General features: G+C 41.2%; 2 protein-coding genes across 2 annotated transcripts; one reads left to right on the top strand and one right to left on the bottom strand.

The window, feature by feature from the left end:
• Window positions 1–4: 4 nt before the first annotated feature.
• Window positions 5–4,179, top strand: SLIRP (SRA stem-loop interacting RNA binding protein; the record flags this gene model as incomplete). The annotated part of the gene is made up of 4 exons (XM_009084400.1): window positions 5–17; window positions 111–169; window positions 2,154–2,261; window positions 4,120–4,179. Coding segments are annotated over 4 exons (240 nt in total), but the record flags the coding sequence as incomplete, so codon positions are not given.
• On the bottom strand, window positions 4,177–21,122 carry SNW1 (SNW domain containing 1; the record flags this gene model as incomplete). Its single annotated transcript, XM_009084399.1, has 13 exons — window positions 4,177–4,943; window positions 5,022–5,185; window positions 6,196–6,313; window positions 7,131–7,227; window positions 8,778–8,919; window positions 9,274–9,390; window positions 10,649–10,714; window positions 11,491–11,560; window positions 11,660–11,764; window positions 12,583–12,689; window positions 12,781–12,876; window positions 18,398–18,559; window positions 20,969–21,122. Coding segments are annotated over 13 exons (1,603 nt in total), but the record flags the coding sequence as incomplete, so codon positions are not given.
• Between the last annotated feature and the right edge of the window lie 324 nt (window positions 21,123–21,446).

Here is a 21,446-nt window from a genome sequence, read left to right as displayed (position 1 = left end):
TTGGACGGTGTCGAGCAGTGAGTGTGTCGTGTCCCCCCCCCTCACCCTCTCCCTTCGTCCTTCACAGGTCTGTAACCAGGTGTGTGTTCTCTTTCTCCCTCCCCGCGCAGAGGAGCTGAAGGAGTATTTCTCGCAGTTCGGTGTGGTGCAGAGGTGCCAGCTGCCGTTCGTGAGTAGTGCTGGATGATTTGTGGAGGGATTTGGGTGCAGGCAGAGAATCGTGAGGGGGTTTAAGGTTGTTTAGGTACAACTCTCCCTGCCATGTGCAGGGATATGTCTCCATCAGAGCAGGATGCTCAAGGCCTCACCCAGCCCGGCTCTGAACACTGCCAGGGTTGGGGCAGCCACCACTTCCCTGTGCTACTGTCTCACCACCCTCACAGTACAAACCTTTTTCATAATATCTAACCTAAATTTCCCCCCCTTCAGTTTGAAGCCATTACCCCTTGTCCTATCACTGCAGTTCCTAACGAAGAGTCCCTCTTTGGCTCCCCTGTAGGCTCTTCAGACACTGCTATGAGGTCTCCACATAACCTTCTCTTCTCCAGGCTGAACAGCCTCAATTTCCTCAGCCTGTCCCCACAGGGGAGATGCTCCAGTCCTCTTACCAGCTTCGTGGCCTACTCTGGACTTGCTCCAACAGTTCCATGTCCTTATGTTGAGGGCTCCTGTTGCTCCTTCCATTTCTGAATGATTAACATAGAAGTGCTTTGTGTTTCCCTACCACCATGTTACCATTTTTCTGACAAAGAAAAAGGTTCTTAAGTGCCTGGTCTCGCTGGTTTAAACAACTAAAGGTGTGGGTATGAACCTACAATATTTTCCTGCTCTGCACCCCATCCAGAGTGCAGGGCTAATCCAAAAACTATGACCTCTTCAGGGTGCTGCCAAACTGATAGCTGTTCATGCCTCTGCCCTTGAGGTTACCTTCTGAGTGTGTGGGTCAGGGATCACAGTGTCCAGTGCAGCTTCTTAGAAATGAACAGTCAGAAAAGGTATTCCTTTATGGGTAGGTTGCAGGTCACTGCTGAAGGAGTAGAGGTGCTCCTGCCCGCTTACGCTTCTCCATGTGAAGTAATGTTCTGTTAAAGTAAGTTCAGTGTGTAGTGAACTTCAGTTAGTGTGCCGATGGGTTCGCTATCCATTGAGGACCAGTTTGGAAATGGAAAAAGATCATAGAATCATAGAATCAACCAGGCTGGAAGAGACCTCAAGGATCATCAAGTCCAACCCTGAATGGTTTGGAACAGTCTGGTTGTTTCTGAACACTCGAAGCTTTGGTGCCTGCCTGCCGTGCTGGTGTTGCTCAGGCCCAGGACAGGCTGCCTTGCTTTGTGGTGAAGGCTGGCAGCTTACCACAAACCCAGCTCCATCACTGTTAAAATGATGCATGTGTCTGTGTTCTGATTTAGTTTCCTCAATGTTTCCAGCTGCCAGAGGTACAGAAACACATGGGCAGTGTAGGACAGCCTCTCTAAGACATGGCTGTGCTACTGAAACCAGGCAGTGCCTTGTGGGTGAAGACTTCACTGGTGGTTTGGAAGTGCTGCCAGTCCTGGCTGACAGTGACCAGAGTGCAGAGCTGCTGTGTGCTCTGGTGGAGTGGGAGACACATTGGAGCCCTTGGCTGTTCTGCATTATTGCTTCTTTATCAACAACTGTCTTTTCTGACTGGCACATTATTCTTAAAAATATTTTTTTCTTCTCGGTGCAGTTAGTGGCTGCCACCTGGAATGGCAGCCTGCTTGGTCAGTCTCCTCAGCAGCTGCTGCATCTTGCTGGATGCTTTTCAAGCACTGCAGCCATTTAAGTGTCGGTTCTGTTGTGACTGGGCCATTAGTAAGTAACTACTGCAGTTTGAAGCGACTGGCCATGCGTTATTCTGGGCTTCAACTTGAACTTAAAATCTTGAATTTTTTTATTACTGCTACGCTCAGACTGAGACAAAGGGATGCAGAACAGCCTTTGCTAGGCCCTCACATGCTGTCAGTGACAGCAAATGTCTTGAAGTGTGACAAAGGCTCCTGAGACAGCAAGTGTGCCAATTTCTCTGATAATTTCTGAATCCTGTATTGAATGTGTATAGGAATTTAACAGCCTCTGTGAGTATTTTCTGTAGTAATTGGATTTTATTTTTTCAAACTGGCAATTAGGACAGAGACACAGGATTCCACAGACGCTATTGCTGGATTAAATTCTCAACTCCACAGGATGTTCAGAATGTGTTACAGAAGGAATCCCACATACTTGAAGGCTCCAAGGTAATGTGTAGGGTCCTTTAATGAAGTCATATAATGAGTCAACTCTTTCATTCTGCCTTTAGTTGGACACAGAGACATGAAATACTGCCATACTTGTTCAAAGTGTGGTTAAGCATTTTGCGACTCAGTGTGCACTTAATGTCTTTTAAACCCATGATTTAAAAGTGCTAATACACTTTTGTTTATTCCCTCCTCTCAGCTTGATTCATTAGATCATACAGATAGCAAAAGAGAGACCGAAAACTCCTGCTATGTTAAGCTAAAGGAATGTGATTGCAATAAAAGCCTTAGGGATCTACTTTGCCCCTCGGTTATAACTTGTAATACAGGTTTCTGCAGGTGGATTGCAACACTCGATCTGGATGTTGGGTGGCAGGGGAAAGGGGGACTATGACAAAGAAAGCAATGCTAGGCTTTGAACTTCAGTGAAATTTATTTTCCTTCAGCTGTCACTTCATGCAGGAGAAGTCAGCTGCCTGCTTGCATGTGCTCAAGAAAACTTTAAATTAGCATTAGTGTAGGTTGGAGGGTTTTTTCTCTCAATCTTCTAACATTGTAAATGTTCATAAAGGGAAAAAAATAGGACACTTAGGCAATCTTGGTGCATTAGTGTATGGTATCATGGCAGTGTACATGGTCAGATAGAAACTGTTGGTCTAGTACCCATACAGAAGTGTCTGTCACTGACTGGTTGGGCAGTCAGAGCCAGACAACTATCAGCTGGCTTCACTGCAGCAAACAAATAGAGCACAGGAATTGCCATCCCACTGCTTCCCAAACATTTAGTATGCAGTAGTGTTGACAGGTAAGGGAAGAAGGGACAGTGAGTCAATGGCTGCCCAAAGCCACTGATTCATTAACACATCTCATTCAGAATCATTACATTGTTCCCTAAATAGGGGATTTTCTAACAGATTTGCCTGTGTTTCATCTGGTCTAGCTCCTTTCCCAGTAGAGCAGAGTGAAGCCATGAGCAACAAGCAGGCAGGTGTAGCAGACATCATCAGTTCAGCTCATGTCTTTTGAGAAGAGTTTCTCCTTTTGAGACTTTTGGTGCTAGGAGATGGTAAGAATGAATGAATGGGCAAGGGATGCATTATGTTGGTCGTGATAAAATATTTTGCTTGACATTGTTCATACTACTGCAGAAGTCTTAATGGGTCGTGGTTACTTCAGTGCCTATGCCAGGAAGAACTGACCTGTGAGCTACAACTGTGGTACAAAAATGGAAGCAGAAATTAAGACTCCTTGAACTGTGACAAGACAGGCAGTAGGCTGATCCCTCAAATTGTGCTGAACTAGGATGTGATCTGTGAGCAATTATCAAAATAAGTTCTAGGAATAGCACAGATGAGTATTTAGTGTCAATTTCCTGGAAATTATTTTGCTGCTTTTTATTCTTGAAGCTGTAAGACAGCCACGTTCACTTAACTGCCTAGGCTTCAAGGACTGCACTCTCACAAAAGGTGCCGGAGCTAAGAGGCTTCTTTATAGAGAAATAAAAAGCACAAGGCAGGCAGTAGTTAGCTTCACTTCTTGCAAAATGCAAGTTTCTCTGGAATACATGAGCACTTCTCCCACACTGTTCTAGGCTAAGTTAAGAGAGTTACTTTCTCTTAGTTCCACCTGAAAGCACAAGCTTTTAGGATGCATTTTGCTGATACAAGTAGCAATGGCTGTGCAATATATGTATATTCAACTTTCTTGGTGGGAGTTTAGCCTGTGTGACTGGGGCTCACGAAACTGAACTGATCATAAACCCATCTACTGTTCTCCATATGAGTGTTTTAGATGATCAAAAATGAAAAATGCCAAACTCTCTTGCATAGCTAACTTGAATCATTTCCCTTGTTTTCAGCTGATTCTCAAGCAGCAGGTCCGCAGGAGACGCAGTCAAAGGAGGAGTCAGAGTGAGTGAGCGGTGGCAGGAGGCTTTATTTCACTAAATATAAAGAAACTAAAATAAAGATTACTGAGAAACTATTAATGAGTGTTTGTTTTAAAACAGAATCCAGCTGTTTCCCCTCCTTGTTCAAATGAACTGTATAGCCACACTAAAGAAACACTGAATCAAACACCCCAGCATCCAGTACAGCCTAAGACAGTAATTTATATACAGCAGGAAAGCTTTTAACAGATGAGGTCAAAGCTTTAGCTACCTACAAAAACTAAAGCTGTAGGAAGGGACTACATTCGTACCCTGAGATGCTGAGCAGTGGGGAATCAGCAAAGTCAGAGCACTTTAGCTAAAGAACAACTAATTCCCATCTGAAATGTTTCAAAGTGGTTTCCATTCCTCCACTCTCCCGGGGTAGCTGTCACATGTAGAACTAGTGTGTGTGTATCGATACACAGCAAGAGTTGTAAACTGCTGCACTACAACGCCATCCTCCTATACACCTCTGGTATTAAAAAATCCTTTTGCATGAAGTCCAAGCCTGCAGTCCATTTCTCTACCTCTCAAGGAGCAGAGGCATTCAGTCCTTCCTCCTCTTTTTGCTCTCATGCTCATGTTCTTTCGGGCGGCTGCTATCCGATGGCCGTTTAGAACCACCGTGTTGCTTAGCTTCTTCCAGAAACTTGTCCAAACCGAATGGATCCTCCTCAAATTGAACTGGTCCATCTCTGCCCCTCCCTCTGGTGTTACGATCTGAGCTAGAAAACTCTTTGTCAGGAACAAACCTGCAGGAGAAGAAGTGATACTCGGTTGAATAACTTCAGAGTACTAATGAAAAGTACTTCTTAACTTTATTTTCTTACCTGTTAGTCTTTATTCGAGCCTCTAAATCATCACCATACATGTCCTTATCCACATTTTTACTCGGCCTGTAGATGTTTTGGGCCATGTCCTTGCCACTTCTCCAAGGCTGGTCGTAAACATTATAAATTTCATCCTCTCCTCCAGCAAAGCCACTGTCCATACCCTGTGAAGAACAGCAGCAGAATAACACAAATGAGTCTGCAAAACTTCAGCTAACTTACTTCAACATCAAAATGCACAGATGGTGTCGCACAAATACACAAATATGGTATTCTGTGATTTGCTACTGATTTCACATCATTCCAAGCACTTTATCAGTATTTGAGTGGGTCTGGATCTGGGATTAAGTCCAGAGAACATGACATTACAAGCCTCCATCGTACTCTTCCAGAAGGCAACGGGAAGGATTAAGGCCATCCATATTTCAGAATAATGGATCATTTCAGTCTGCCCTGCAAGTACAGCTGTCTGTAATAGCTAAGCACAACCATACAGAAACGCGTATTATTCAGAATTTCTGGAAAACATGATTTAAGCTGACTGATCCAAATCACACAGAGGCTTATAGAAACTCTGAAAGTAGAAGTGGCTGCTTGTTCGCCTTTGGTTCATCAGCTTTCCCTTCTGCCCGCAAGTCTTCCATTGGAGACATGAAAAAGAATGATTGACAAACTGTAGGTCTATTCAGGGACTTTGTGAAGCCTAATCTACTTTTTCATCTCTGAATAGTATAAAGTTCAGAGGAAATAAATGTGGCTGTTAACTATATTTTCGGAAGCATTTTTAACATAAGCAATAATGGGAATAGAAAGTATTTACTTGCTCCTCTCCTAGAGCAGATTTCCCTATTCAGTCAGTACATTTGCACAAGAGAGGAAAATGAGGTCACTGCAGCTTGAAGGCAAAATAGTTTCTTTCTCCCCGCTCCCCAGTGAGAGAAATCACAACATAAACACTTTAATCCAGTTATACATTCAGAATATTCCATTTTTGTTGCATCAGCTATAGATAAAGGAAATCAATCGTTTCCTAAACAGTTATGGAGAGACTTCTTTCAGAGTGTATCCACACCAACTATGAGAACAGGCTCCCCTTAGAATTCTAGCCATGCCCACTAAGGAAGGATGAGCATGTTCTCATAGAAAGCTACACAGCTGTGAAAAGATACTTCACCTTGCTCAGGTTGAACAGCCTCTGGTCATACTGGATTTCGTTGGATGGCCTGGGGTTGGGTACCCCCAGGGCAATAACCTCACTGATATCTCTGTTCTCATTTCTCTGCAGCTTTGACCTGAATTAAAAATGTAGAGTTTCATTAGGTCAGGAAACCATACTAGTTGACATACTCAGCTGCAACCTGATCCTCTATTAGTCGCTGACGGTTTTCCTCAGGAACCAGATTTTGACTGTTGCCCTTCCTTACTAGGTAACATTTAAAATCTGTCTCCGGGCAAAGGAAACATTTGGAAAAGTTATGTTCAACTGGGCATGACATTTAAATTTGCTTTCCACTATCTGCAATTTACATCAAGCTGACTTGGTCTAAAATGTCATATTTATTTTTTGCAGAACCAGTGCAGTTATATTCTGGGAAGGCTGAGCAATCCAATTTTAAGATACTAGAGATTTTAAGCCTCCAGAAACCAGTTGTGCTCAGAAATCTCACTGGCTTCAGCAAACAAAGATAGTTCAGCCTACGCTCATAAACCTAAGCTTACTTCCAATGAACAGCTTCAAGAAACAAAGCCACTAATGATGCTCTGGTCTCACTGAAGCTACAGGATCCAGGTTTCAACCTTTGCTCTCAACATGTTAATTAAATCTGAATATACTGAAGTTCTGCTAAAGCAAATACCACACGAAACCAACAGACCACGTCCCCCTCTCCCATTCATGTGGAAAATTACATTTCCAAGAGAGTACTGCAGTGTTTTAACACAGGAATACCTTTCCATACAATGAATCAACTGTTGCTTCATACCAGTGAGTATCTCCACAAGGTACAATTCAGGCACTCTCATCAAGCAAAAGGAAGCCCAGTGTAAAAGTTTCTCTAGTGGGGAAACCAGTGCCAGCACAGGAACAAACCAGCCGTTTTGGTGCCTCACCTTTTGTCAGGGGCTGCTCGGGAAAGGTTTCTGTCATGCTGTCTCTCTTTGCGCCGGTCATGTCTGATTTCATCTCTTTCTCTAGCTTCTCCATCCTCTGAACAAATGCAAGATTGCTCGTTACAGACAAATACTTGAAGTTTGAATTAATTATGCCACAGACGGTGGCATAGTAATTCAACTCAGTGTTCTTTTACAGAAGACTAGTGACCCTTAGCACTATTTAAAATGTTACACTTTAAACAAACTGAACACACGAATTATGACAGCCTTCTTATGCCACAAAGCCACTGACTCTTCTTGACAAGAGGCAAAGTTGACATATGCAACAACTATATTTTCCCAGCTTTCAAGAGCCTAGGAATCATCCCTCTAGGAATTAATATCCTAAAACACTTACAGATCATTATATCGTAATTTTAAGTGTAAAAATATCATTGGAGCATGCAGGGATCTAAGTGCTTTGAAGAACATTCTGTGATGTAAAGTCAGAAAATCACTCAGGTTGGAAGGGAGTCTAGTTCACAACCTCCTGCTGAATGCAGCATCAATGCAGAATTCAAACAGGTTGGTCAGTGCTTTTCCCACTCAGGTGGGGAAGACCTGCAAGCATCAAGACTGCCAGACTCCCTAAGCAACCCGTTCCAGTGCTGCTTGAACTCACGGTGAAAATTTTTCTCCTCACATGTATTTGGAACCTCCTGCTTCAACTCTTGACCACTGTTTCATTCTTTCACTGTGCAGCTTAGTGAAGAGCTCTCATGATCTTGTAGATGTGGGAAAACTCCCATTAGTTGTCCCCAAAACCACATCATCTCCTGGCAGAACAAGCTTCATTCTCTCAGCACCTCCTGAACAGGCAGATACTTGAGCCTCCTGACCATTCTGACAGCCTTCCATTGAACTCACTCCTGTCTGTCCATGTCTGTCTTGTACCTGGAGGCTTCTAACTGCACAAAGTATTCTAGATGCAGTCAAACAGGTCACCAGTAGAAGGAAACTTACTTCTCTTGACCTACTGCTTACACGCCTGCAGATGCAGCTTGGTATGCCCTTAGCATCACCGCTGCCAGGGCACACTGCTGGCTCACGTACAGCACACTCTTCACTGGGACTCCTGGGTCTCTCCCAACAGAGTGGCTCTCCAGCTGCCCAGCCCCAGCCTGCTGGGAAGAGGTTAGTCCATCCCAGCTGCAGGATTTAGCATTATATGACCATATGATAGAATCAATCAATGGAACTACAGTTCTGCAAGACCAGTTACAACAGCACAAGGGACAGAATATTGCATTTACCACCTTTGAAAACTTAAAGATAGTTTAGCTCTTCTAAACAAAGTTGCCCTTCATCTGCAACAAGCTTCTTCCACAAATAGTCCATGAAAGCCATCACTTGCACTGATGCATTAGTAACTCCGAGATTCTCAGTGTCCTAAACCTCTGTACACTGATGCACAGCTGTGAGGCTCAAACTCAGATCCCACTGAGCCAGCCAGTGAAGTAACGGGTTGAGTGAAGACATGAACAGATGCCATGCTTAGAAATTTCAGCTGATATTCAGATATTACAAGTTCTCGGTTTATTGCTCCAAACCCATACTTCAGAGTGTTAAAAAAAGCCATAGCACCTTAATAACAAAGAAATGTACCTTTTTCAACATGGGTTTTGATCCCTGCTCTTCTCTCTCTGGCTTTCTGAGCCATTTCTCGGAGCTTTTCCTCGTGTTTCTCCTTTTCTTTCTGAGCCATCTTCCTCTCTACCTGGGCGCGCATCTCTACTGCCTCACGAGCCTGCACAAATAAGACACAGTTGAAGAGCCAGAAAAAGCTGGCACCTGGGATACAAGCACAGCTTCTGCCATGGAGTTATTCAGTAAACAGGGCAAAAATCAAGCCAAAAAGGGGGGGCTCAAAGCCAGACAGCCACAGCACTTCGAGCTGAGAGACAAGACCCATAACCTCCCATAATTTAACCCACACTGTCATTTGATTCAGAGCTGGTGGGGATAAGACCCTAAGTTTAATGTTAGCCAAGAAGGGCAAAACAAAAAGCTACAGCCTATTCACAGTTGATATTCCCAAGGAAATAAACATACAAAGAAGGTAAAACTATACAGAACAGAACAGTTTAAACAGCCACCTGACCTTTCTGTCAGCAATATAGAGAGCCTCAGCAAGCTTGGCAAAGTTTTCATTAATATGGACAGTCTGCAATCCTCTGCCATCTGCAGCCAGACGCTTATCCAAGGGAATGGTGTAACCCTGCAGTGGGAACAGAGTGGCAGTTAGTCACAGAAACATTATTTGTGATGACAAGCATTATTACATAGTGTAAGAAAACAAAAAAACTGACAGCCCATCATTAATGTGCCTGAATGGATCTCCTTTACCTGTATTTCAGATTCTTACCAGGTAAGATTAAGCTTTGCCCCAATTCTACATTCCCTCCAAATCTGAATCGCAGTTTCCCTTCAAGTTCCATCTTAGGATGAAAGGCAGTTTTTGACTGAAAAAATCCACCCTTTGCTTTGTGTAGAGAACTACAGATAACAACTGTCCCAGTCTCTAAGCTGGTTTACAATTTTTTGCTTTCAAATTCTTTTACCTAAACTGTTTTCATACCTGTTAAGAGATTAGCTGATTCAAAATGAGGAAGTAAGGGGCAAGGCTGCCAGCAAGACACACTAAATGCCAATTTTGCTTTCAAAAGCTGAAACCTAAAATTATTCATAGATGGTATTTTAAGATTCTTTAGCGAGCTCTACAAAATTTTTGCTTTGGTTTTAGCATCTGTAACCTAAAATCTGATCTCTAATTAGCATCAGTCCCAGTTAGACAGCTGTGTTGGGGTAGGAAAAAAGAAGTAAAATCCAAACATGCAGCTTTTCCTTCCTCCATTTGAAGAGGCTGCCTCAGGACAACAGCTTGGTAAGTTTCAGAATAATTAGACCAGTTACTGCAGCAAATTAATAAATAAATTCTCCCCTCTCTCTGAACATAAACTTAATGGCTGATAAAAATCAAAGGGACAGGACATACCTCCTCAAACAAGGAAGTACAACAGCTAAACTGACCAGTGATGAAAATCAATTAGTGATAGAATGCAACAAGGAAAACCTTCCAGAAATGTGGACTGCAGCACTAAAAAGATACATGCTCGGTTCTCTGATACCCTTCACTTTGTCAGTTTAGATGGCTTTACTCTGTCTCCAGAGTTTTCAGACTGCACTATTATGGGGATTACAACTAATACCATTTTTCCTCTCAAAATGTATAATCTCTGCCATGAAGTAACATTCTCCCTCAGTTCTATGTTTCCCTCAATTTGACAACCCCTATACACCAAACAGAAAAAAAATCATGTACAGCAAGCTGTACAATCATGTGTTCTCCATGCTGGAAGCAGCCAGTTTACCTAACTCTAGAGGTTTAAACCAGTATTATTCAAGCTTAAATCACTCACAGGAGTTTCACAGCAGGGTACAACATTAGAAAGATAAATTTAAGATGACTTAATTACCTTCGCATTTTTCCAGTTTGAAATGCATGGAGGAATTTTCCATTCTTGTTGCTCTTTCACAGTCATCTAAGTTTAGAGAAGAAGCAAAGTCATCTTCAGATTTACAGCAAAAGGAAATACTGTTTTCTTTCTCAAAGGCCGCTATGAAACTATTAAAACAAACTAGAAGACAAAGTTCGGGATTCCGCTACAAAAACACCAGCTCTTCTTAGCAGTAATAAAATTATAGAATCAAGGAATGGTTTGGTTGGAAGGGACCTTAAAGATCTTCTAGTTCCGATCCCCCTGCCATGGGGTTTATTTTTGCACTGTACCTTTGCCACCACTGAATAAAGTCACAACATCCTCTTTAGCTTTCTTCGAACAGGCTGTAACTCACAGCCAACTTGTTAACATCTGCACATTTAACAGCCCTTCCAGTTGCAGGAAACTGATGAACCACTATCACACTCATCTCTCAGGAGCTAACTCTTAATGGCAACTCTGTTATTAAGGATTGGCTTAACAGTGTTGTCTAAAAGAAACACAAGTATACCAAGGCTAAAGCCTCAGTCAGCTCATCCATGCTGTGAGCAAATCCAACAATGCAGCCCTGAATAAAACATACGACACATCTACTCAGCCTTTACCAGGACACACAAGACAACAGCTACTTCCAGAACTGCCCAAATGAATAAAAAGAAAACCAAACCAAACCAAAGGCTGCACCAGGCACCAAGTTTACCACTCAACATTGTGCCAAAAGAACAGGAAGGAGAAGGTAAAGAGAAATGAACGAGGTCAAAGCAGAGTTTGTGAACCCATCTAAGAATTCAGAACTGAACAGCTACAGCACTTCATACCTTCCTGCTAGGAGAGTGCATTACAGGTGCTGGAGGAGAAGGTGGTCCACGTGGAATCTTCTTGTTAATTCTGAGCAATGAAGAAAACAATCAGAATCACAATCAGCACGTTGCACGGAAATACACTTCAGAATCTTCTAAATGCCATGAACAAGTTTTGAATATTTACTTGAATCTTGGAGGCTCCATGGGGTCCTTCTGCATTTCCACCATCCGAATAACTCTCTGTTTTGCTCCAGAGTTGAAGGCAACACCTTGCTGAGATGGTGTGTACCTGAATAAAACAAAGTGCTCGGTTCTCTGCACACAGGTAGACAGTCCTTTCCCACCTCCATTTTTACTCAGTTCACTGTTTTAGCTGCATTTTCATTTTTCCCACACCAGTTTAAGACCTCTCTGCTGCGAATGCCAGCGGCAGGTACTGCACAGGTGACACCGGACTGAACAGTCAATTACACCAATAGAGAATGTATCTTCCCAGGCTATATTCTCCTGTTTCAACCTAGATTCTGAAGTAAAAGGAAAACCTAGTACAGTACACACGGTCTGTCACAATACTCTTTACCTATGTCTGTGACTCCCTGGTGACTTCTTACTGGTTATCAAGAACCTATTCACATACTTTTTCCAGAATTCACCTCAGGCCAAGTCTAACCCTGCCATGAAATTTTTCTGTGTTTGAAGCAGAAAATCATCACAAATGAGTATCAGCCTCCTGGTAATTCCAATTCTTTTCAATTGCTCATTTTCTGTGAGGGAAGAACTTGCCTTGTCTTGGCCTGAAACTCACAGTAAACACTGTTTTCAGGGCAGCATCATTAATAGTGATCCCTGACAAATCTGCATTTTGTTGCCAAAACAATAACTCTTCACAAAGTGCTACAACTCTTGTCATGTTAAAGACATATTTCTACACACTTCAAACTAGGTTATCATAGTGGGTTAATTCAAAACATATAAGCCAGTTCCATATCCTTACAGAGAAACAAAATTCAAAAGGAATTTCCCTTCTCAAAAATTCAAGGCATATGCCAATTTCAATCTATTTACATGTACCAACATCTCACACAGACAGACACCAGCACTACGTACCGAATGTACTGTGCAGGAGCCAGTTTGTCAGCAGCTCGAACTGGCATGGCTGCTGCAACTTTTTGGGAGACTGATTTCTCCAAGGCTGCTCTGGTCTTCTCTGTTATCTGAAGAAAAAACACCACAGTGTGCATCTCATTCCATATGCAATACCTAAAGCACAACACTGATAACTAGGCACACGAGTGCATGTAATACCTCTCTAATTGCCTCCTCGTCTGGTCTTTGCAGCTCAGGATCATCCACATTCATGACTTCTTTCGGCACAAGATCTGTGTATTTGCTGTAAATAACCTGGAAGACATAAGATTTTACTAGTGCTGGTGAACAGGAATAAATGTACACGTATCAAAGGAAATGTTTCAGGCTTAATTACGCTTTAAGTACGAATTACAAACACAACTCTAAATACATTACAATTACATATTGTTCAACTATTCCCGTAGAACAAGAATATACTCTGGACCCCGTTTTACAGATGGAGTAATCAAAGAAAAGAAGCAATTTGATTAAATATAATTATATAAATTACTCTCAGAGCTGGCATCGGACACCAGTTTCCTGCTTCCCATTCCTATCTTGTCCTTTCTCAGGGTCCCCAGACAAACTCCCTCACATTTTTACTTCTGCTTTCAAGGATTAGTCAAGAATTTCATACAAGTATTTTTCACCATCTGGATTTTTCCATTTCATATTTTCTTGAAAAGAATAAATGCCTGAGAAACCTGTTCTGATACTTTCCTTTATAAAGGTCTTTACAGAACATGCAGCCAGCTGGCATCAGCTTTCAATCCCAATTTTAAATATAAGGAAAAAACACTATGAGATGGCTATGGGAAAAAATTATTATATTGCATTAATGTTTCATATTTATCCAACAAAGCAGAGAGGTTTAGTTCAAAGGGTTAAAAGTCCTTAGAACTGTTACTTCAAGTTGATTATACAGTGCATGTCCAACTATAAAACTGACCTTTAGCCTCGGCATTAATTAGTCACATAAGAGCCATTTTCTGCTTCTCTGCCTTCACTCCTAAAATTTTAATCCTTTGAATTAGTATCACTAATATTCTAGCTTCTCAGATGCTGAACGAAGGACATCTGAAGAACAGTGTTCCTCTAAGGTAATTAAACTCTAAGTCCAGTGTCTTGCTGCATGAAGAACAAAGTATGCTGAAAGAGCTTTAAAGCATCCCAGAAGACCAAAAAAAAAAAAAAGAAAATAAAAAAGAAGTCCATGAAGTACTCTAAAAACTATTGCACACTGAGGTACAAATGAGCTGCATGAACTATTTAAACTCTTAAGTATTCCACGCAAATGGAAAGCTGCACTACTATGGATAAAATCCACAGTATAGATTAAACTAGCCTGACAATACAAGTATTTCTGCCTTCATCAAAGACTTGATAAACTTACATGTTTTTATTGGAGTCCTTTTTTGAGGTAATACAGAAGCAGTTACACTTTTTGTTGTTTTTCTAGATATTAATCTTATTTTAACTGTAGTGTTGAGACATTTTATTAATTTCAGATAAAGAGGAGACCAAAATTGTTTGCTACTGTGCTATGCCCATCCACTACCAGTTTTCAATCTATGAATTTAAAAGGAAGCATCAGCCTGCATTTCAGGTATTTCGTTTTGATTGCTACTGAAAAGCAGAATCTCTTTCTAGGCAGAAAGAAAAAGCTCAAGTTTTGGTACAGCTACACGATTCCTTGGCTGGGGCAGCCCTAGCAGGCAGCAATTAGAAACCTGCATGCCACTGCAATCAGAAAGAGAACAATCCTACCTAACTGGTTATTAGACATCAATCACACCGAGAGTTTCACAAGACACTTGATAGATGAAAGTGTCTTGACAGAAATTTCTTAATTTGCTACACATAAATCCCTCTCCTCGACATATTTTAGTCCGTATATCCCGACCAGCCCAGCGCACGTTCATCCATTCTATGTGTAAATCAAGAAGCTCCTATCAAGCCTTGCAGAATTAATTCCTTCCTTGTCAAAGAATTGTTTCTCCATATGAAGCATATGACACTTCAGAAGTTATTAAAATTACCTGGTTGTAAGCCTGGTGCAGACACCAGAGAGAAAAATGGTGATAAACTCTCAAACCAAGCTCTGGTTTGCCACAAAGGCAAATATATTACCAGTAAAGAATTTTTGATAACTGATTGACTTTTGATAATTGATTATTTTAGTTACATTCATGTTCTCTTGACTTGTTCGCTTGCTGTGCCAAGAGTTCCTTCAACAACAGAACTACTTTTTCTTGTAAATATTTTAATTGAATTCACAATCTGAAGAGAAAACTGTAAGTAAGATTTGCGATTCTTTTCTTCTCCTTGGGCCACCGAGAAGAAATCCAACTCCTGTACAAAGTAATCACCCTTGCCAGAAAAAAAAAATGGATCTAGTAGTTCCATTCCTTGACTTCACTCTCTTCTGACTTCATAAAAGCACAGGATACAATTATATGTCCTTATTTTCCTAATAAAGGGAGAGAGTATCAGTCTCACCAAACTCTGTCACTGTTGATGCATTATTCTAGCTTGGCTTTTAGTAATGGGAGTAGAGAAAGTACAGGAAGAATTTATAGCAGCACAAGATCTAACCACACAGTTAACTCTGGAAATCCTTCATCTCAACAACCAGATGGAACTCCATCCTTAGATCCATAAGGATCCATCCAAGTTTGTCAACGTTATCCAGCATTTCATGCCTAGCAGAACTTCTGCCAGCCCCAAACAGGAAGTTCGTCAGACTATCACATTTATGTAAGCATTTCTCAAGAAAAAATTCTCTGAAGCAACTATTTTTTAAACATGTAACAGAATAGATACAAGAGAGATGAACCACTGCAACAGCAGAAACTGCTGACAGGTCACCTAGAGACAGGGTCTGGGTGATGGAACTGCTGCCTCTACAAGAAGGCAGAATACTACATTCAACTTCAAAAAATCCATAAGCTGTAGCAAAAGTAAAATTTGCTTCTTAACTCAGCCCAAACAAGTAGCTCATAGAACAGGTTCAGAAAGTCCATCTCACTTCTGGCAGGCTGCTAAGTATCTGTTTCTTTTAGCTCCAAGAATTAAGATTAAATAAATATTTGAAATATGGCTGCACTTCTCAGGAAAATGAAACTTCTCTCCCTAATCCTACTGACAATGTACTTTCAGGAGTTCTTAGAGAAAATATTCCACACTAGTCATCTCAACACAGATGACTGAATAACTGCTCCCTACGACGTCTCTGCCAATACTTTCTCCTGCAAAACAAATCAAGCAATAGTAGTTCTGCTGGTTCCAGTGAGATTGTTTCAGTGTCTGTTGCAGCTCAGAAAGCCAATCGTATCCTGGGCTGCATCAAAAGCAGTGTAGTCAGCAGGTCAAGGGAGGTGATTCTGCCCCTCTACTCTGCTCTACTGAGACCTCACCTGGAGTACTGCATCCAGCTCTAAGGCCCCAAACACAAGAAGGGAGCTGACCTGTTGGAATGAGTCCAGAGGGGGCCACTAAGTTGATCAGAGGGCTGGAGCACCTCTCCTACAGAGACAGGCTGGGAGAGTGGGGGCTGTTCAGCCTGGAGAAGAGAGGGCTTCAGGAAGACCTTACAGCAGCCTTCAAGTACCTAAGTGGGGCCTACAAGAAGGCTAGAGAGGGACTTTTCACATGGGCATGTAATGATAGGACAAGCTGGAATGGCTTCAAACTGAAAGAGAGCACGTTTAGATTAGGTATTAGGAAGGAATTATTTACTGTGAGGGTGGCGAGACACTGGAACAGGTTGGCCAGAAAGTTGTGGATGCCCCATCCCTGGAAATATTCAAGGCCAGGATGGAAGAGGCTCTGAGCAACCTGGTCTAGCAGAAGGTATCCCAACCCAAACCATTCTATGAATCTATGATCTAATTTCCCCCCAGATTGTACTTCCCCTTAAATCACAATACTTAATCTTTACTCTCAGCATTTACATCCAGCTGGATGCAATCAGGATCAAACTGACCCAGAAGGCCTAAATCCTAAATCTACAGTTCTACAGAGCCTGGTTTTGGAGAAACCCCATATCTCATCAATCTTCATTACTGTGGCTACAAAATGAGAATACTACTGCTTTGCTATAGATGTCATACAGAAAGTTAATGAATGCTGGTATACATCTTCATGAATCAAATATGAGAAATGTTAGCAACTTAAATTTAACCTTACCTGTTTCTCCTAACTCTGAACCAAGTAAGGCACAGCAAAAGATTATAGTCATTTTTGCCTAGAGCCTACTATCATATCTCTTCTTGTTCAAACACACTTAGATTTCAATCCAAATAGTTCTATTACAGGCAAGTTTCAAATGATCCTACAAGTAAATAAAAATCTATTTGACAAGTTGCAAAAATGAGGGTTTAACTACACTAATTTTTTTAATTATTTGACCTGCACCTTCCCCAGAATTGGTATGATTATTACTACTCTCTACTTATCTGCTTCAAAGTACTTTTACGCCTTGGAATAAGTAAAATTTCTATTTGGCATGAACTATCAAATATTTTAAATTATTCAAATATAACTAATATTTTAGCACCTTCCTCTTACCAAATAATTCCAGACATTACATAAAGTCTGACAAAAATCCAATAAAAGTCCCCTCAATAAAAATATTGCCACTGCTGTTTCTGTTTATCTGACTGCTTTCTACCACATGACAGCATGGAGTCCAATTTTCTCGCATCTTTTTCAAAGGTGTTGCAGTAACATATGATGCACAGGATGAGTTATACAACATGTGACACTTTTTTCGCCACTCAGTAATAGTTAAATATAAAATCCTACTGGCATTATCTTTCTGCAACTTTGACAACTGTAGGATCAATTTAAACCAACAAACAAATTTATCTGTTAAAAAAGAAGTATTTCCTTTGATACTCTTAGAATGCTCTAAGAATAGAGAGCATAGAGAATCTTTAGCTGGAGAGGTGAAGTTCATATTTTGGTTTTCCCCCTTCCTCAACTGCAATAAGACATGGGGCATATTACATACCCATAAGCTTTTCCAGGCACCCTAAATTAAGCAGAAGTAAAATTATTTTGAAAACAACTACCCACATCTATTAACTAAAACACTCTTTGCAATTAACACCCTTCAGATTTTCTTTGGGTTACCCTATTCTTTACAGGAGATGCTTGCTGGAACAAGGAGCTGGGCATACACTTGCTCATGCCTCTTAGGACCTTAAGTGTCATCTCAAGTTTTTAGAAATGCTACTGCACACAGGAAATTGAAACTGGTTTCCACTAAACTCAATGAGAATCTTGCCAGCACTGAACTTAGTACAAAACTTCTGGAGTCTGACTACTGGCAGTACTTTCTGCTGCAATTAAACAACAATAACCAAAATGGAGCACCAACAACACTGAAAACAGGCAGAAACTTCAAATGTGAAATCAGTAAGTCACAAGGTGCACTATTCTGAAAGCTGAACTGTGTTTTCTGTGTGGCTTTTTTTGCCCCCTCTTTCTACACACTGAAACGAGGCTGTGGACCTCTCTTTAGTTTGTTGCCTTCACTGAAAAGCTTTCTAATGAAAACTGCTAAGTTATGAAGTTTTGTGTGGAGACTCTCACCATTTTTACCTTATCTTTTAACTACACAAAAGAGAAGACCACAATCTCAGTTCTGACATTACTTCAGTTCCTAAAGTTTAAGAGAAGAGGGGACAATCCATTTGGCTTATGCCAGACCAATGCACTGACGCATATGCAAGTGTACATACAGCTTTTCCAGGTAACATGCCAGTCGACACATCTGAAGAAACATTACCTTGTCCTTTGACTGTCCTTGTCGAGCAATTGCATCGTATTTTATTTTTCCTTCTGCATCCACCTGAACAGCCAAAGCATTGGACATTTTCTTCTTTCGGCCCATATCCAATGGATATTGGGCCACATGAATTTCTGGGAAAGCACCTCCATCTCCAAAATCCTACAGAAAAGAGAAGAGCCGTAAATGATCAAAAGACAACACCATGGTATAGTATCTACGTGGATGGGAAATGGAATGAAAGAGCTGAATGATTTCAACAAAAAGAAACACAGCAAGAAAGCTATAGTCACTTTATTATTTTTGCTGCTAAGAGAACAATGAATGAGAGAACTTACACTTACTAAAAGATACTGAAACAGACATCTTGCAGTAATTATTCCCTGCACAAAGCAGGAAGAGGTATCACTGACTAGAATGTGCTGGCAATGTTACAGACAATACAAAATTAAGTATTTAATTCACACGTGAGTTATTAATTACAGCTTTAAAAACTTGCCTTCTGCAATAAAGCAACTGTGGATACTAAAATGACAAGAGCAGCATTTTTTAATGAAGATTTCTACTAGCTATTTGTCGCTTTTCACACTATAACCAAGTGAAGTTAAAAAAAGCAGTAAATTCCTTTCATAGCTTTACAATGGTACCAATGCCAAGCATTTCCTTACTTCGACATGTAAATATGCTGAAAATTGGGCCAGCACACAACAGTCCAATATTCTTACAGCTTACTGCCTCTCTCCTTCAATGAGTTGCTGTAAAAGCATTTAATAAACAGATATCCAAAAGACCTTAAGGCAGACCACCCTGACTCAGGAACACTGAACATGCACACAATACTGGTCCTATTCATAAAACAACTTCAGGCTACAGTTTGAGAAGTAGCATTCAGAGGAAGCATTTGCTTAAAGCAGCACGAGCATCTCCCCCTCCCTCTGCTGCAATGGCACTGTTCATGTGGAGTCTGAAAATCAAAGAGATCAGAAGAAAAATTGGTGTCTTGGGCAGATCAAGCTCTGTCCATGCACACCATGTGACCAAATAGTTACCACCACTGGGACATAAAGTGTGAAATGAGGATGGAATGACTGGGCAGAACACTTCACTCCAAAGAGGGACATGCTCATGCCATCTATAAATGCTTGTTGAAAGAAAGTTTCAGTTATTTAAAGTTTTCCACAGGATGTCCCACATTTGATGATTAGTTACAGAGTCAATGTTAAAATATTAGCCAGAACAAATGTCAGTCAGTCCTCAATTTATTTTTGGCATAATCCTTGATGTATTAAGAACAAGCATTGTTTTTTCCAACAATGGCATTCCAGGATCACTGGACAAAGGTTATGCTTTGGAAGCATTTACTGCTCTTAAATCTGCATAGGTTTATGAAGCAGAAAGAAGTCCTCAACAGTCTTTTTGGGATGTGTATCAATTTGTGTTCTAGTGATGCCAGAAACTCTTTGCAAGCCTTCACCACCTGATTTCTCACAAAATTCTTTTACTAACAATTGGAAATAATAAGAACTAAAATACTAACTATTAACTAATACAACCAATGGTGCAGGAAGGAATCCTATACAGGGTTTAATGAAGGTGTAATTTTTAACACCACACACTCGACTAAATGCTGAACCCACATAAGAATGTTTTCCTTCAGAGAACCACTGGAACTACATGGATCACCATGGAACAATGTTGGACCCATCTTTACAAAGGTGAGACTGAAACACAAATGAGGGAAAGACTTTCACCAGCTCATGAAATGATGTACTTGGGAACAATGTAGGATCATACAGAAAATCCTGTAAGAAAACCCTGACAACATGCCCTGTCCCAAGAGCACTGGGTTGTGACTCATCAGAGCAGGTCTCATATGCCATTGTCAAAGAGTGCAAGGCTCTTCTGGCTCACAGTGAGAGACTGCACTAAACCAGTTTTGTAATCAGAGCTACATATTTGTATTTTCCCTTCTGCCTTTTAACAGTTCCAGTTGGAATTACATTAAACTGGCAAGGATTACAGCTAAAGACATGCAACACAGTGCAAAACCCTTCTGTCAGCAACATACTTACACAACAAATATCTGACTAATTTTTAAGTTTCCTTCCAGCTCTAACAATTTTCTCCCTCAACAGGAGTTATCTTTTTGAACAGAACACGAGTGTTCTCTTCTCTGATACACATGTTCGCTTCTTCCAGCTATAATATGGCATGTGTCTTTAATGATGACAGAGGAACAATATAGATGTCTTTCCCAGAGTACCTTTACATTCACAGATTGTAAACCAAAAGGACCACAGACCTATTTCCATATTACAACACAACAATCTCTGAAGGGAAAAATCCTCGTAAGATCCTGTTCACCACCAAACATTTCAAGCAATTTGGTGTATTAGAACCTCTCCCAACCCAAGAAACTATCAAGCAATCTGGACGAAAATGCTGCACATGGTAGGGCTTTGCACAATTCTGAGCTACACTCACAGTGTAGCTGGGTTTATTTCTACTCAGGAAAACGGACTTTTTTCCCCATTAGCAGACACACTTGTACAGAAGAGTTCGAACACTCACCTCTAGTGCCCGTGGTATCCATCCCTTCCGGTACCCGTAGGGAGGAGGTTCCCTCCGCGAGGAGACGAGCGCAGTCTGCCTGGATCTTTGGGCTCTGGCTCTTTCCTCAAGTTCTAGCTGGTCTTGGGACAGCTGTGTTGGAGCTGGTAAAAAACTTCACATCCATAGTCAGCCACCAAGAAAGAAAGACACAAAAAATTAATGCTGACAACTTCACTCAGTGACACTCAGTTATGCTTCAGCCTAATTCTTCCCAAGCGATTCCTTTCTCTGCAATCACCACACAGATTCAGGAACAGCTGATGAAACTTGAGCGTTGCACTCATAAGCCTGGGAGCAGTAACTTCGGAGACCACGGGGCAAAAGCAACGTGTCCTTTCTCAGCATTCTGGGAGATTCCTCTAAAAACTAATGCTAAATTCATCCACATTCACATCATGTTTGGACACGAGTGGGACAATGCCCATTCTCCAACAGG

Source organism: Acanthisitta chloris, unplaced genomic scaffold (genome assembly GCF_000695815.1).
Source record: "Acanthisitta chloris isolate BGI_N310 unplaced genomic scaffold, ASM69581v1 scaffold14421, whole genome shotgun sequence".
Classification (NCBI taxonomy): Eukaryota; Metazoa; Chordata; class Aves; order Passeriformes; family Acanthisittidae; genus Acanthisitta; species Acanthisitta chloris.
This window is presented reverse-complemented; position numbering and strand designations above follow the sequence as displayed.